The sequence below is a fragment of the Brassica oleracea genome, chromosome C9, assembly GCF_000695525.1.
Source record: "Brassica oleracea var. oleracea cultivar TO1000 chromosome C9, BOL, whole genome shotgun sequence".
NCBI lineage: Eukaryota > Viridiplantae > Streptophyta > Magnoliopsida > Brassicales > Brassicaceae > Brassica > Brassica oleracea.
Genome location: NC_027756.1, coordinates 447,288 through 461,897, shown reverse-complemented (window position 1 = coordinate 461,897; position 14,610 = coordinate 447,288). Strand labels below are relative to the sequence as shown.

The 14,610-nt window shown below is 38.7% G+C and overlaps 3 protein-coding genes, 1 non-coding gene and 1 pseudogene across 4 annotated transcripts; 3 read left to right on the top strand and 2 right to left on the bottom strand.

Annotated features, from left to right (window-relative positions):
• Positions 1-522: 522 nt before the first annotated feature.
• LOC106318324 (ammonium transporter 1 member 2) lies at positions 523-2,589 on the top strand. Its single transcript, XM_013756253.1, has 2 exons — positions 523-1,677; positions 1,841-2,589. The coding sequence occupies exons 1-2, from the start codon at positions 714-716 to the stop codon at positions 2,410-2,412; spliced, it is 1,536 nt and encodes a 511-aa protein (XP_013611707.1). The 5' UTR covers positions 523-713; the 3' UTR covers positions 2,413-2,589.
• Positions 2,590-6,078: 3,489 nt separating this feature from the next.
• LOC106318323 (cysteine-rich receptor-like protein kinase 41) lies at positions 6,079-8,978 on the top strand. The gene is given in 6 exon segments (XM_013756252.1): positions 6,079-6,925; positions 7,012-7,247; positions 7,751-7,997; positions 8,000-8,267; positions 8,345-8,495; positions 8,578-8,978. Coding segments are annotated over 6 exon segments (2,043 nt in total). The 5' UTR covers positions 6,079-6,096; the 3' UTR covers positions 8,890-8,978.
• Positions 8,818-10,874, bottom strand: LOC106318325. Its single transcript, XM_013756254.1, has 4 exons — positions 10,500-10,874; positions 10,321-10,417; positions 10,026-10,116; positions 8,818-9,952 (listed from the first exon to the last, which is right to left on the bottom strand). The coding sequence occupies exons 1-4, from the start codon at positions 10,794-10,796 to the stop codon at positions 9,034-9,036; spliced, it is 1,404 nt and encodes a 467-aa protein (XP_013611708.1). The 5' UTR covers positions 10,797-10,874; the 3' UTR covers positions 8,818-9,033.
• A 34-nt stretch (positions 10,875-10,908) lies between these two features.
• TRNAQ-CUG lies at positions 10,909-10,980 on the bottom strand. The gene has a single exon. It is a non-coding gene; the product is annotated as a tRNA-Gln (tRNA).
• A 700-nt stretch (positions 10,981-11,680) lies between these two features.
• On the top strand, positions 11,681-13,863 carry LOC106314045 (annotated as a pseudogene).
• The last annotated feature ends 747 nt before the right edge of the window (positions 13,864-14,610 follow it).

Genomic DNA, 14,610 nt, shown 5'->3' with positions numbered 1-14,610 from the left:
CATCCGAAAAATCACAAATAATGTACTTGTGAGGGGGAAGTTAATGTGCAATACACTTTTTTAACAACGGTTTTTCCATTTAAGTTATATGGTAAATTCCATAGTGAGGCAACAAACCTTAGGAATTTTGTTTTGTATAATAGACGTCTAAGAGAAAATATTTTGAATATTAGATTTAGATACGAGATCCAGAGATATATATATATTTATGTTACCAATAGAATAATACAACACTAGGGAAACACCAGCCTACTGGTTAAAGTTTAAAGGTTTCTACACCCAGGTCTAGGATTCGAACCTCAAACTATGCAATATGGTAAAAATTAAAGTTAAAATCACTTCTTACAGTCCAACCAATCACCCCCGTACTTTTAAAATAATTAAACCTGTATGGGGAAATGGCTTATTTTGGCAATATGTATTTTTGAAAATTATACTATTAAAATCCAATTATTTTTTTTAAATCACATAAATATAGATCTTACATCACAACCTTTTTTGGGACGATGGAAAATCCCAGACATGAACTTAAAATACTAACTAGAACCTTTAAAACCTTTAAAAGGCATCTACCCCTGCGTATTCTTTCTTCCTCGTAAATAAAATAATGCTACTGATGTATTACTTTTTCCAATTTAAATACAACTTCCACGACCAAAGAGTCTGAAGCAAACATCTCTCACATAATCAATTACACTCACTCTCTTTCCACCATGGACATCGCAGCCACCACCTGTTCTGCCAAGGATCTCGCCGTCCTCCTATCTTCTTCTAACTCTACTTCTTCCCTCGCTGCGGCAACCTTTCTATGCTCCCAGTTCTCCAACATCTCCAGCAAACTCTCCGACACAACTTACGCCGTGGACAACACGTATCTCCTCTTCTCCGCCTACCTAGTCTTCGCCATGCAGCTCGGTTTCGCCATGCTCTGCGCCGGCTCAGTCCGAGCCAAGAACACTATGAACATCATGCTCACCAACGTCCTCGACGCGGCCGCTGGAGCCATCTCTTACTATCTCTTCGGATTCGCGTTCGCCTTCGGAACACCGTCCAACGGCTTCATCGGCCGCCACCATAGCTTTTTCGCCTTGAGCTCTTACCCCGAACGCCCCGGCGCCGACTTCAGTTTTTTCCTCTACCAATGGGCTTTTGCTATAGCCGCGGCGGGAATCACCAGCGGCTCCATCGCTGAGCGAACTCAGTTCGTTGCTTACCTTATCTACTCTTCTTTCTTGACCGGTTTTGTCTACCCGACCGTTTCGCACTGGTTTTGGTCGACTGATGGATGGGCCAGCGCGTCTAGATCCGACAACAATCTCTTGTTCGGATCAGGCGCTATTGATTTCGCGGGGTCGGGAGTTGTTCACATGGTGGGCGGAATTGCCGGTCTGTGGGGAGCATTAATCGAAGGACCAAGAATAGGTCGGTTCGATCGGTTGGGCCGGTCCGTTGCTTTACGTGGTCACAGTGCTTCCCTTGTCGTACTTGGTACCTTCTTGTTGTGGTTTGGATGGTACGGATTCAACCCTGGTTCCTTTTTGACTATTCTAAAAGGATACGAAAAGTCTCGGCCGTACTACGGACAGTGGAGCGCTGTTGGCCGTACTGCGGTCACCACAACACTCGCTGGCTGTACTTCCGCTTTGACCACTCTATTCAGTAAACGGCTCCTTGCAGGTTAATAAGATAACTACTAGGTTCTTTATTTTGGATAATAATGCATGAAATAACTTGTAATAGTTTTGTGTATTGATTTGTATGGCAATAGCCGGTTTATATACACATTATCATGACAGTATTAGTAATTATCCTAAATAACCTAGTAGTTATCTTATTACAGGTCACTGGAACGTCATTGATGTTTGCAACGGATTGCTAGGCGGCTTTGCAGCGATCACTTCGGGATGCGCCGTGGTGGAGCCGTGGGCTGCTATAGTATGTGGATTCGTGGCGTCATGGGTGTTGATCGGGTTTAACTTGGTTGCCAAGAAACTCAAGTATGACGATCCGCTTGAGGCCGCTCAACTCCACGGGGGGTGCGGAGCATGGGGAGTGATCTTTACCGGGCTGTTTGCGACCAAAAGGTACGTCAACGAGGTTTACTCTGGTGATGGTGATAGGCCTTATGGTTTGCTGATGGGCGGGGGAGGAAAACTGCTCGCCGCACAGTTCGTTCAGATCGTTGTGATCATTGGGTGGGTGTCAGTGACGATGGGGCCATTGTTCTACGGTTTGCATAAGATGAATCTCTTGAGGATATCAACAGAGGACGAGATGGCCGGAATGGACATGACGCGTCACGGTGGCTTTGCCTACGCGTACAACGATGAGGATGACGTGTCAGTTAAACCATGGGGAAAAGTGGGGCCCACAAGCCAGAGTTCCACTCCTACACCGACCTTGACTGCTTGATTGATCCAAGATTTGAGTGGTCCTAAGCAAATGTGTGAAATGAAGACAAAAAAAAGTTGGACACCAAACATGTTGGACGCATATGTGTGTTGTGTTTGGTCTTTTGTTTATTATCACTTTGTTGTGGACATGAATTCTGGAGCTGTTAACAATATTATTATCAGTAGTTTTGTTTCTTTTTTTTTTTTAAATTGAAAGTGATCGTTATGTATCATATATCATATAGACTTAAATTTGAATAAAATCCTTATTTGAAAAACCGTTTATGTTACTTGTACAAGCTCATGTTCATATGAGATGGTTAGAATGTTCACAGCTATTTTTGAAGCCTAATTAAACCATGATTAACCATGGTTTTAAGGTGGGTTCTTAACTTCGGCTAAGAACCGTTTCTTAGCTTTTAACTAAGAAAAGCTAAGAACCGTCTCTTAAATAAGAGATATAAGAGCCGGCTCTTATCCAAAAAATGTAAAAAAATTTGTCAAATCATGAGTTAAGAACCCCAAATTAAGAACCCGGGTTAATCATGTAAGAGCATGATTAACCCCGGTCTCTTAGCCGGGGATCTTAACTCATGATTTGGCATTTTTTTATTTTTTATTTTTTTTAAATATTTTCGGCTAAAAGATTGGCTATTATATCTCTTATTTAAGAGACGATTCTTAATTTTTATTAGTTTAACTAAGAAAAGATAAGAACCGTCTCTTAGCCAAAAATAAAAACTCCAGTTAAGAGACTGAGGTTAATCATGGTCTAATGGTTAAACAACGTTTAACAACTATTGTCATATGCAGTTGTACGTCCTTAATTTCTCATTTTGTTTACAATTTGCTTTTGTTGTCTCAGTTTTGTTACCTTCTATTTGTTCTTTGCAGATAATGTGAAATGGCTCTCTTTTTTACCTTTCTGAAAGAGACGACTATGTTTTTAGTGAAAAGATCATCACTTTATCCTGTGGTACTTTTTACGTAAAAAAATATTTTTTCCACGTGTTACTTTATGCATTACCATCCAAGAAAGTAATATTGAACCGATTATTCCTAAAAGAAACATAATGTGAACTACAAACTTCAAAAAAAAAAAAAAATAAGAGGTGAATATGTTGTAAATGATTTAGTAGATCGCATAAAAGTCCAATTTTAATGCTCAATATAATGAATGGGTGATGGTCAAAAAAGGAGGGCTAGAGAGCAAAAGATAAATTGAATGGTATTGACAAACGGGGAAAACAAGACAAAGTAGCATCATCCGAGGCTCCCTGCCATCCGTTCTTTGAAAGTTGTAGGAATATTTTATCGTATATTAGATTTTCAAATAATTAGTTATTCAAAAAAAATTGAGGGCCAATCAACACAAAAACAACATCAACCAGTATAGTGTGGCACAAGGCTACTGGCTAGAAACCTAGATCCACAGGTTTTGATAAGAATCCATAGCGACGGTTTACGTGTTATCTTATTACATGGGGCGGTGGCGTTAAGAACACAAGAGTAATTAATACTTCCTGTGAAAAATAATAGTATGTGATAAGCTCGTCCACAAGTCTTTTAAGAAGGTCGACCATATTTAGGGTTGCAACTTGCAAGTTGTAAAATTGATGGTGAAACCTGAACGAAAAAATAGATTAACAACACAGATGTATCATGTAAGAATGTATGTGTAACCCATATCTCCAAAGCCCAATGTTTATTTTGTTAAAAAAACCACTAGGTCTATGACCCATTTAGACTAAATCTTGTGTTTTGTTTCTTTCTTTTTATAAGCCATAGGACTCTGCAACAGAGTACTCACACGAGTAGATTGTCTCAATTGTATCTCCGAAACTGCAGTAAACCTAACCACAACGTACTGTCCAGCTCACGGAGAAGCTTACGTGCGTCCCACGAAATGTATGTTTCGTTACCCAGACAAAACCCATTTTCGGAAAACTCGAAACCAGTCCTGTCTTGGACGCACCAAACCCCTAATTTTACGCACAACGGTAAATATCATACGAAATGAAGAGAGAGTTTTACAAAAGAAAACACGTATAATTTCTGTGACATTGTAAGACTTATTCATAATATTAATAATTTTGATAACAACTAGATTTTTCTTGGGGAAGAGTACACAGACATAGCACATGTATACAGTTACACACAGTAGTCACTCACATCATGCCATTTCTGACGATCCTTTTGCTATATATAAAAGTTCTAACGTATGTTGTTTAACGTCATATTCTCTGAACACTATGGCTTAGCCATTCTCTTGTAACTTTTCTAGTATTCAGTAGCGAACTTTTTGTCAAAAACTAAAAAAGGTTCTAACTTATGTAAAACGTTCAATTTCAATTTAAATTCGTTTCATATTTCACATACAAACAATCTTTTTATTTATTTATCACATATATACAATTCACTCATGTCAGTGCCGTTTCTGATGGTCTAGCTTTTCTATTATGTTTGGGTTTTTTTTTTTTTTTTGAATAGCCCAGTGTATTATGGCCCCTACCAAAGTGGATCCATACTAGCGCTGAGTGTCCGTAACAGCTTACGTTATCGGTCGGAGTACGCCTCGGTCACCGAACGCTGGGAAGCATGAATGTTAAATTTTACCCTTACTGGCCAGCGGGATTCGAACTCGGATTCGTATTGGGGCCGAAGCTTCCTCAAGACCACTTGGCCGTCTTCGCTTGGTTTATATTTGGTTTTCTAAAGCTAAGAAAATATGTAAACGAGCATTCAGAGAATACAAAGTATTGAGCATCAGAAATTCACAATAATTCAAACATGCAGAAACATACAAATTAATTATAAGAACAAGAATTAAGCATTCAAAGAAATAGATTATATTAGTTTCTTCACATGATAAAATTATGATATAAATTTATGAAGACTAAAACTGTTGAATTTAACCGTCCGAAGTGGTAGAAGTCGAGTTATTGATGTGAGAGGGGTTAAAAAAATAAGAGGTTCAAGTTATAATCCCCATATATAACTGTTGAATTTAACAGTCCGAGGTGGTAGAAGTCGAGTTATTTACTCTCTCCGTTCCTAAACGTAAGATGTTTTAGGTAAAACACGGTTATTAAAAAAAATTATTTTTATCTAAAATGTATTATTAAACTATAAATTAAAAACAACTGAACCAATTACAAAATAGAACTATTAAATTTGATTGGTTACACTGTTTTTGATAAAGTTAAAGTTAACCCGAAATATGAGAATATCTTACATATTGGAACATAAAAATTCTTCTAAACATCTTATATTTAAGAACAGATGGAGTATGTGAGAGGGGTTCAGAAAAAAAAGAGGTTAAGTTATAATCCCAGAAATAATTAGTGTATACTATTTTACAGAAACTTGAAATCAAAAGTAGGTGATACATTGTATGACGTGATCTTCAAATGGGACTTTTTGAAAGTGAATGGTGATAGACTTTTCATAGCGACTGTTGAGGTTAATGTAAGAGAAACGACGAAGCAAGCCAAAGAGAAAATGATTAGTAAAAAGAGGCTTCTAAGAAATTTAGTGTAGGATTAGTCAAAATATTTCTCTAATTACTGAAGATGATTTGACTTGGAGGATTCTAGAGTATCCTTGATAACTTGACTTTTCAGTTTTGTTCAGTCATAAAACTGAGGAAAACTCTGAAGAAACTAAAACATAAAAAATCAGAACATCTGCAATAAAACCCACTATGGTCATGTCTAGTCCTTGTTCTTGGTCTCGACCACAACACTTGTTCTTCTTCTTCTTGTTTGTGCCGCTTCTCAGCCTAGCACAACAAACCTCTGTTGACATAAACAGTTCTGTCTGGGACATTCCTTCAAGATCATTGTGTCTATCCCAACAAAGCAACTTCTCCAATTCTCAATTCTCCCACAACCTTAACCGTTTGGTCTCTTCAATCCCTTCTCTCGAACCCAACACTTACAACTTTTACAACCTCTCCATCGGAAGAAACTCAGATCAAGAACGAGTAGAAGCCATAGGACTCTGCAACAGAGTACTCACACGAGTAGATTGTCTCAACTGCATCTCCCAAGCTGCAGTAAACCTAACCACAACGTACTGTCCAGCTCACAGAGAAGCTTACGTGCGTGCCACCAAATGTATGTTTCGTTACTCAGACAAACCCATTTTCGGAAAACTCGAAACCAGTCCTGTCTTGGAGGCACCAAACCCTAACAACGCATCGGGAGATAGAGACGAATTTATACGGTTGCAGAGTAAGTTACTTAACCGGCTCAGGGAAGTTGCTGCAGCAGGTGGTTATAAGAGGAAGTATGCTCAAGGAGATGGTCCTGCTTCTCCACCTTACACTAGATTCTTCGCTTCCGTACAGTGCACGCCAGACTTGTCTGAGAAAAACTGTAACAACTGTCTCACTTACGGTTTCGAGAACGCGACTAAAGGAAGAATTGGGATCAGGTGGTTTTGTCCGAGCTGTAATTTTCAGATAGAGAGTGACTTGAGATTCTACCGTCTCGAGTTCCAATATGAGCCTGACACACCAATAAAGCCAGGTCAAATAAAATACTATGCACTACCTACAATTAGTTTCGTGTTTCTCAAGGCTCCTTTCTTGATTTTTTGTTATTTATGTTGCCAGTAGCAGGAGAAGACAAAGTAAATATTATTCTTGCCACGGTTGGCTCTGTTGTTGGTTTTGCAATAATAGTAGTCTGTCTTTACTTCTTAATGACAAGAAGAAGAAAACAACAAGATGATAATATAAAAGACACACAATCATTGTTGCAACTAGATTTTGATACCATAAGAGTTGCAACTAATGATTTCTCTACTGATAACCAGCTTGGAGAAGGTGGCTTTGGTGCAGTTTATAAGGTGATTTGATTGATTGTTTCCTATAGGCCTGGAATTTTTGTCAGAACAGCCGAACTGAACAAAATAGAAATTTTCGGTTAGTTCAGTTAGGAGTTAAATTTGATTCGGTAGTTTTAAAAAAAAAATGTTTTTAGTTTGGTAATTGGTTACTTCGGTCTTCTTTAAATTTTTTATACCATACTAATATACCTACCGAACTAACAAAATTTTCAACCGAGCTAATCTAAATATCCTAACTAATTGAATTTCACATTTTAAGAAATTAAACCAAAATTAAAAAATTCATATGATTTTCAAAAACCGAACTATCCGATTAGCGAACAGAACAGAACCAAACTTAATTCGGATTAATTTAGTAAGATTTATATCAAACCGAAAACCGAACTACACAAACGGAATAACCAATAACCTGAACTAACCGAACCCGCATGCCTAGTTTCCTTTGTTATGATCTAAGTTACACTTTGTAATCATCTGAAATGTGTCTTAATGATCATCATTAGGGTGTTCTTCATTCTGGAGAAGTGATAGCTGTGAAAAGATTGTCAATGAAATCAGGACAAGGAGACATCGAGTTCATAAACGAAGTCTCATTAGTTGCGAAACTTCAACATCGAAATCTTGTTAGGCTTATAGGTTTCTGCTTGGATGGACAAGAACGACTGCTCGTTTATGAGTTCTTCAAGAACACAAGCCTCGACCATTTCATATTTGGCATCTTTCAAACCACTCTAGTTATGTATGTAATGATATGATTCTAACGTTTTCTTTCTCAGATTCAAACAGGAGAACGGTTTTAGATTGGGAAACACGTTACCGTATAATCTCAGGTGTTGCTAAGGGTCTTCTTTATCTCCATGAAGATTCTCGTTTCAAGATTGTTCACAGAGATCTCAAAGCCAGCAATGTTCTATTGGACGATGAAATGAATCCGAAAATCACAGATTTTGGAATGGCTAAGTTGTTTGATACAGACCAAACAAGTCAGACCAGGTTTACAAGCAAAGTTGCTGGAACCTAGTAAGGCTACCAATCAAATACACTCTCAGTTTCTGAACAATCATGTTAAAGAGCTAACAACTAGTTGGTGGTTGCAGTGGCTACATGGCTCCAGAGTATGCGATGAACGGGCAATTCTCGGTGAAAACCGATGTATTTAGCTTTGGTGTACTAGTCCTTGAGATCATTACAGGCAAGAGAAACAACTGGTGTCCAGAAGAACAAAGATCACTGTTTCTCCTTAGCTATGTAAGTGAACAAAATCATTGCTTTGGATCTAATTCTAGACTCTTAACTTAGTTTCAACTTTTACTTTGGGACATATGTGTAGGTGTGGAAATGCTGGAGAGAAGGGAAAGTGTTAAACATTGTGGATCCAAGTCTGACTGAAACAAACGGTCTAAGTGATGAAATCATGAAGTGCATTCACATTGCTTTGTTGTGCGTTCAGGAGAATGCAGAGAGTAGACCAACAATGGCTTCTGTTGTTGTAATGCTCAATGCAAGTTCTTTCACACTACCTAGACCTTCAGAACCAGGTTTTTACTCGGGGGAGGGAGAATCATCAATGTCAAGAGACAATCACACAAGTAGTATTGCTTCATTGAACAGTGTTACAATCACTGAGTTAGATCCTCGTTGATTAGTGTGTAATTCTATCGCTTTATAGTTTACTAAAGTATATGATTGCTGAGTTCAATCTATGAACAAAACTTTTTGGTAGTGTTGTAAAACAAATAGTTACACTAATATTACATTTGAAATGATAAGAAGATTCACCTTTTTATTAGCTGATGGTTCTTGAATCATTCTTGGTTGTTGCTTGAGTCTCTGAACCAACAGGTGAAGTGGATGAAAAGGAAACTCGGTTTGGTTTCCCGGAAGCTCTCTCCTCAAGTGTCTTACCCCAGCAGTTCTTTGCAAGATGTCCTCTCCTCCCACAGTTATCACAAACAATACTGACCCTCCCATCTCTCTCAGGTTCTTTCCTCTTCCAACCCCTTCCTATACTCGGCGGCATCCTTTCCATCTGACAAGACCCTGTTGCTGGTCTGTACGTAAGCCTCTGCGGTCCGTTTCTGAGAACCTCCTCCTCCTCAGCTTTGACTCGTTCCATCAACATCCAAACCGGTAAAAACTCCTCTTCCATCAACCTGGTGCTGAACCCTCTCCAGGAAGGCGGAAACTTGGAGATGATGGTGCTCACATGAAACGTCTCATCTAGAAACATACCAGCGCTCACTATGGAATCAGCAATCTTGTTAAAGTCCTGGACTTGGTCAAGAACCGGTCTCTCTTCCACCATTTGAAACTCGATGTACTTCCTCACCTGTGACCTCTTTGAGTTGGATTCCTCACACTGGTACACCCATTTTAACTCCTCCCAGAGTTCTTTGGCGTGTTTGAACTTGTTCGAGTATTGACGGTGTAGATGGTCCGACAAGGAGTTTAGCAAGTGAGTGTAGCATAGGTAATCATCTTTCAACCAGTTTTTTCCGGCGGAATCAGGTTGAGAGGTGTTGGTAACAGGACAGTGGTTAGAGAGAACATAACTAAGATTCAGTTGCTTTAAGAAAAGCTCCATCTGTGACGCCCAGCGAAGGTAACTCCTCCCGTCAAAACGTGAAGTTTCAATGATGGAAAAACTAAAACTGGTATTGTCTTCCACAGGCTTAGAAGTATCTCCGTTTTGTTTTGATTCAGATCTGCATAATGTGTAGATAACATGAGAACATGAATGGTTTATAGACATAAGAAACAATGTAACAATATTCTTACTTTAATTTTGATTCGGACTGCTTAATGGCTTCCTCTATTGCGGAGAAGTTCTTCTTGATCACAGACCACTGGTTAGCTGACAAATGTACTCCTGACAGAGAAGAAAGATGAAAGCTTTTTCAAACAAGCACACATAAGCATGAAGAAAGAAACGTTTTTTGCACAAACCCATCGGAGAGAGAACTAGTATTAAAGCAAAAGAAGAGTCCATGAACATAACCAATCAAAAGTAACTCATAAGCTTCAGAATCTAAGACAAGAAGACACAAAGAGAGAGTTGTGTTGGAAAATTTACCTCGGAAAGGCTTTCCATCTTCCTTAGAACTCTCACCAATAGATAAAAAAGGTTGGCCTCTGTACTTTTGAACCGTAGCGTTTCGCTTCTCCGATAACTAATTAGAAGTTGAAAAGATCAACACTTTACACACAGGCAAAAACATTCAATAAAACAGAGCTAGTTCGAAATCCACAAACCTTACAAATAAAGCGTTCATCTTCTCCACTACCAGCTGAAGCAGTAGCGGTAGGAGGAGGATTAGGATCGACCGGAGCAATCGTGTCTTCGTCGGGGGGATTCGATAGGAGGAAGGCTTCGAGAACGTCTCTGATAAGCTTCTTGTGATTGGCACCTGATAAGTCGAAGCCGAGAATAGAAGAAGCGGAGATGCGGAGCTTGAACTCGGTCATGAGGTCCATGTCTGCTTCTCTGAGTATTCCCTTCACTGTTTCCTCTATTCTCTTCTGTGTGGTAAGAGGAGGAACCATCTCCATGTTCTGAAAGCGAAAAAAACGAAGTGTCGCAGTAAGAGAGAGACCGGCGTTGTCGTATTTAGGGTTGTTCGCACATAAATCGAAAAGATTGGCCGGAGAGGGAAAAAAAGAAAGGTTCCACCGAGAATTGAACTCGGGTTACTAGATTCAGAGTCTAATGTCCTAACCGCTAGACCATGGAACCTCTTTGTTCGTAGATATTGGATTTTAAATCAACAAAGTCAAGATAATTCGTGGAGGCAATTAGGCCCAGTTTCCATGGGCCCATATTGAATTGAAGCCATGATAGTTAGTTAAAACTGTAGTAACTACTACACCCGACAAGGTTATGTAATGGAATAATCATCTCTGTTTACTTGTATTTTGTGGGAAATGGATTTTGAAAAAGATGGAAATGTGAAACACTTTGTTTCTTTCTTGCAGGAGGATGACTCTGATGGAGGAAGAAAGTATGTGGGTTCGACTTGTCATCAGTGTAAGGTCTCTATGAGTAGTAAGAGTGATCTTTGTCTTGTGTTCAAAATGCATCAAGAAGCGCTATTGCTATGACTGCATCGATAGATGGTAAAAAGTATTGCAAGTGTCTTAAGAAGTTTGAAACAAGTACCTTGTCTGTTTACAAACCTCTTCATCCCTGTACGACAGTGATCTCTGCCGCAGTTTCATCACACAGAAGCTGTCAGGACCCAGATATGTCTTTCTTGCTGCAAGGAACTGAGAGAGGGCTTCCACGATCCAGAGAGTGATGGGAAGAAAAATGGACAAGGGGCAGGAAATTAAAGGAACTGACAGTACCATTCCATGCCCTCCAACAGAGCTTGGTGGTTGTGGTACTTCTACACTGGAGTTGAGACGTTTGCTCAAATGTGAAAAACTGCTAACCAATGCAGAGGAACTTACTCTACAGTTTAATCCACCGGACGTGGGAGGCGGCTTCTAGGAAGAATGGTCATGGTAACTTCTTATACTCGCCAAATGCTGTTGATTCAGCTGAAGACGATATTGCTCATTTTCAGTCGCATTGGAACCTGTTATAGTCAGAAACGTTCTGGAGAAGACATCTGGACTAAGTTGGGAACCAATGGTTATGTGGAGGGAAATGAATTCAAAGAAGAGGCAAAAAGCGTGAGGGCTATGGATTTGCTTGGACTGGCTTGAGGTTAGTCAACCAGATTCTATATGTATTTGCTTTCTTAAGACGTAAACTCATTACCATTCCCTTTTCTCTTGTAGGTTGAAATAAACATTCATCAGTTTTTTGATGGCTACTTAAAAGGGAGAATGCATTGCAATGGTTGGCCAGAGATGTTGAAACTGAAAGATTGGCCTCCATCATCTTCATTTGAAGAGCGCCTTCCAACGAGTTTATTTCTGCGTTGCCTTTCTTTGATTACACTGATCCAGAGTCTGGTATCTTGAACCTTACAGCAAGACTTCGCGAAAGATTTAAGCTTAATAGAGGAGATTCAGTGACAAAATTGCATTGGGATACTACTGATTCAGTACGTGCACACATTCTTCTCTCAATTCTTTGTAGATATGTTCTTTCTGATTAAGGAGTTATCATACTGAAACTGAGCTTCTAATGTGGTGAGTTAGGTCCCATGTGCTGACGCACACAGCTGAAGTGGATATATCTCCCAGGCAGTAGCAAAGGATAAAAAGAGAACAGAAAAACTATGCAAAAGCACAGTTACGCAAACAATACGCTGGTCAGCGGACAGAAGCCAGTGAACGTGACAATGGGGAAAGCTTTGGAGAAATGCGATGGTCTTGTAGGAGAAGAGAGTTTAAATGACAAGGGAGCTAACGAAGAACCATCAGATATCAGTTCGAGACCGTCCGGCTCACAAGAAGGTGATGGAATATTTTTTTCAAAAGGTATTGCAAGAAGAGCTGTATCTCATATTTGTTCATAAGAGACACATATTACTGAAGAAAGATTGCTCAAAATTTCAGGTGACTGTACTAACTTTGAAAGAGCTGATCCTTACTGGTATGGAGTCAGATCATAATCGAGAGGCAGGTGATAATTATGACGACATATGTTTGAAGACAGAGAGATTATCTCCAGAGTACCGAAGTGAGGATGGTCCCACGGTAGAGAATGGACTAATGATGCCAACACTTCCTTCAACTCCCCTTTGGGATGAAGAAGATAGGCCCCCACAAGAGCAGAAACTAAAGGCAATGCCAGTGAGAGTTCAAAGGCTGTGCATGGTGGTGCTGTGTGGGACATCTTTCGATGAGAGGATGTTCCAAAACTTATTGAGTATTTGAAAAGGCACAAACATGAGTTCCGTCACATCAATAACCAGCCCGTAAAATATGTATGTATCATCATACACATGTAAAATGATTAGCATTGAATATAATCATGGATGTGTGTTATGAAATTTAGAATTTATTGTTGTGTGTTTCATTGCAGGTGGATCACCCAATTATTGACCAGACTAAGTTCTTGAGTGAAAGTCAGAAGAAACAGCTGAAGAAGGACTACGGTAAGATTCTGGTTTAGACTAGAACCTTTGCTATGGTGAATGGTTGATATATGATTTTTTTTTTTTTTGATTTGCAGATATAGAACCATGGACATTTGAGCAACACCTCGGTGAAGCTGTTTTTATCCCTGCATGTTGTCCTCACCAAGTGAGGAACAGACAGGTAAGTACCTGATTAAAAACTATTTTTATTCACAAGGGTCTGCATCCCTCTTTGCCCTTTCACTGTTTACTCTTTGCCCTTTCACTGATCCTAAATTTGAAACTGTTTACAGTCATGCATAAAGGTGGCACTAGGTTTTATCTCTCCTGAAAGCGTAGAAGAATGCATTAGGCTGACACAAGAGTGCAAGAGATTACCAAAAGACCACAAATTCAGCAAAGATAAATTAGAGGTACTTTCATTATATCTGATCGTCATTTTTGAAGGTAGATACACCTAATGTTGACCTCTCTTGGCACTGCATTTGTAGATTCAGAAAATAGTTCTGCATGCTGCTAGTTCAGCCATAAAAGAAGCACAAAGTCTAATGCAACAAAACTCCAGGACACAGTGGTGGTGCTAACAAAAAAGACTCTCAACGGGTTTGTTTTAAAAAGCTTATCAATGCTTGTGGAGCCTCGAGAAACAGCCTGGCGATGCTCTGCTATAAGTACAGTTGTAAACAAGTGTGTTCAAATTACCTCTAAAAGCTTGGCCTCTGTTCTTTAACCATTCCCGGATAATATTATTTCACAACTTATCTTCAACACCAAAACCCAACAACGTTGTACATTATTTAACAAAATGGGTTTAGATCACAGGCAAATGATTGGTGTGTGACCCATTATTATTTGTGGGCTCAATTATGTACAAAGTTTCACCTTTTTATCTCTTCATCAGAAGCAGCCCACCGAAAATTTGTCAGATATAAATTTGATAGTTTTTCACCTTTTCTTTTCTTTATATTAACTGAAAGTGAGTAAAAATAAATTAAGAATTGGAGAGTATAAGAAACAATGTTTTAAAATTTGTACTGGAAGCTCAATCGGTTTAATATGGTTTGATCAGGTCGAATCTGGTTTATAAATTTATTTTTATATATTAAATTTTAATACATAAATTTAAAATAAGTATAATAAATATGATATATAAGTAGAATATGAATATAATCAAATATGAACACTGGAAATATTAACTAACTTTTTTGTAAATCTGGCTCCTAATATTTCTTCCAATTCATTGACTTTTTTTTTCAAAATAAAAACAAAAAAAATAGTTTTATTGTCTATTGTCATAAAACCAACATTAAATAGTCAATTTGGTATATAAC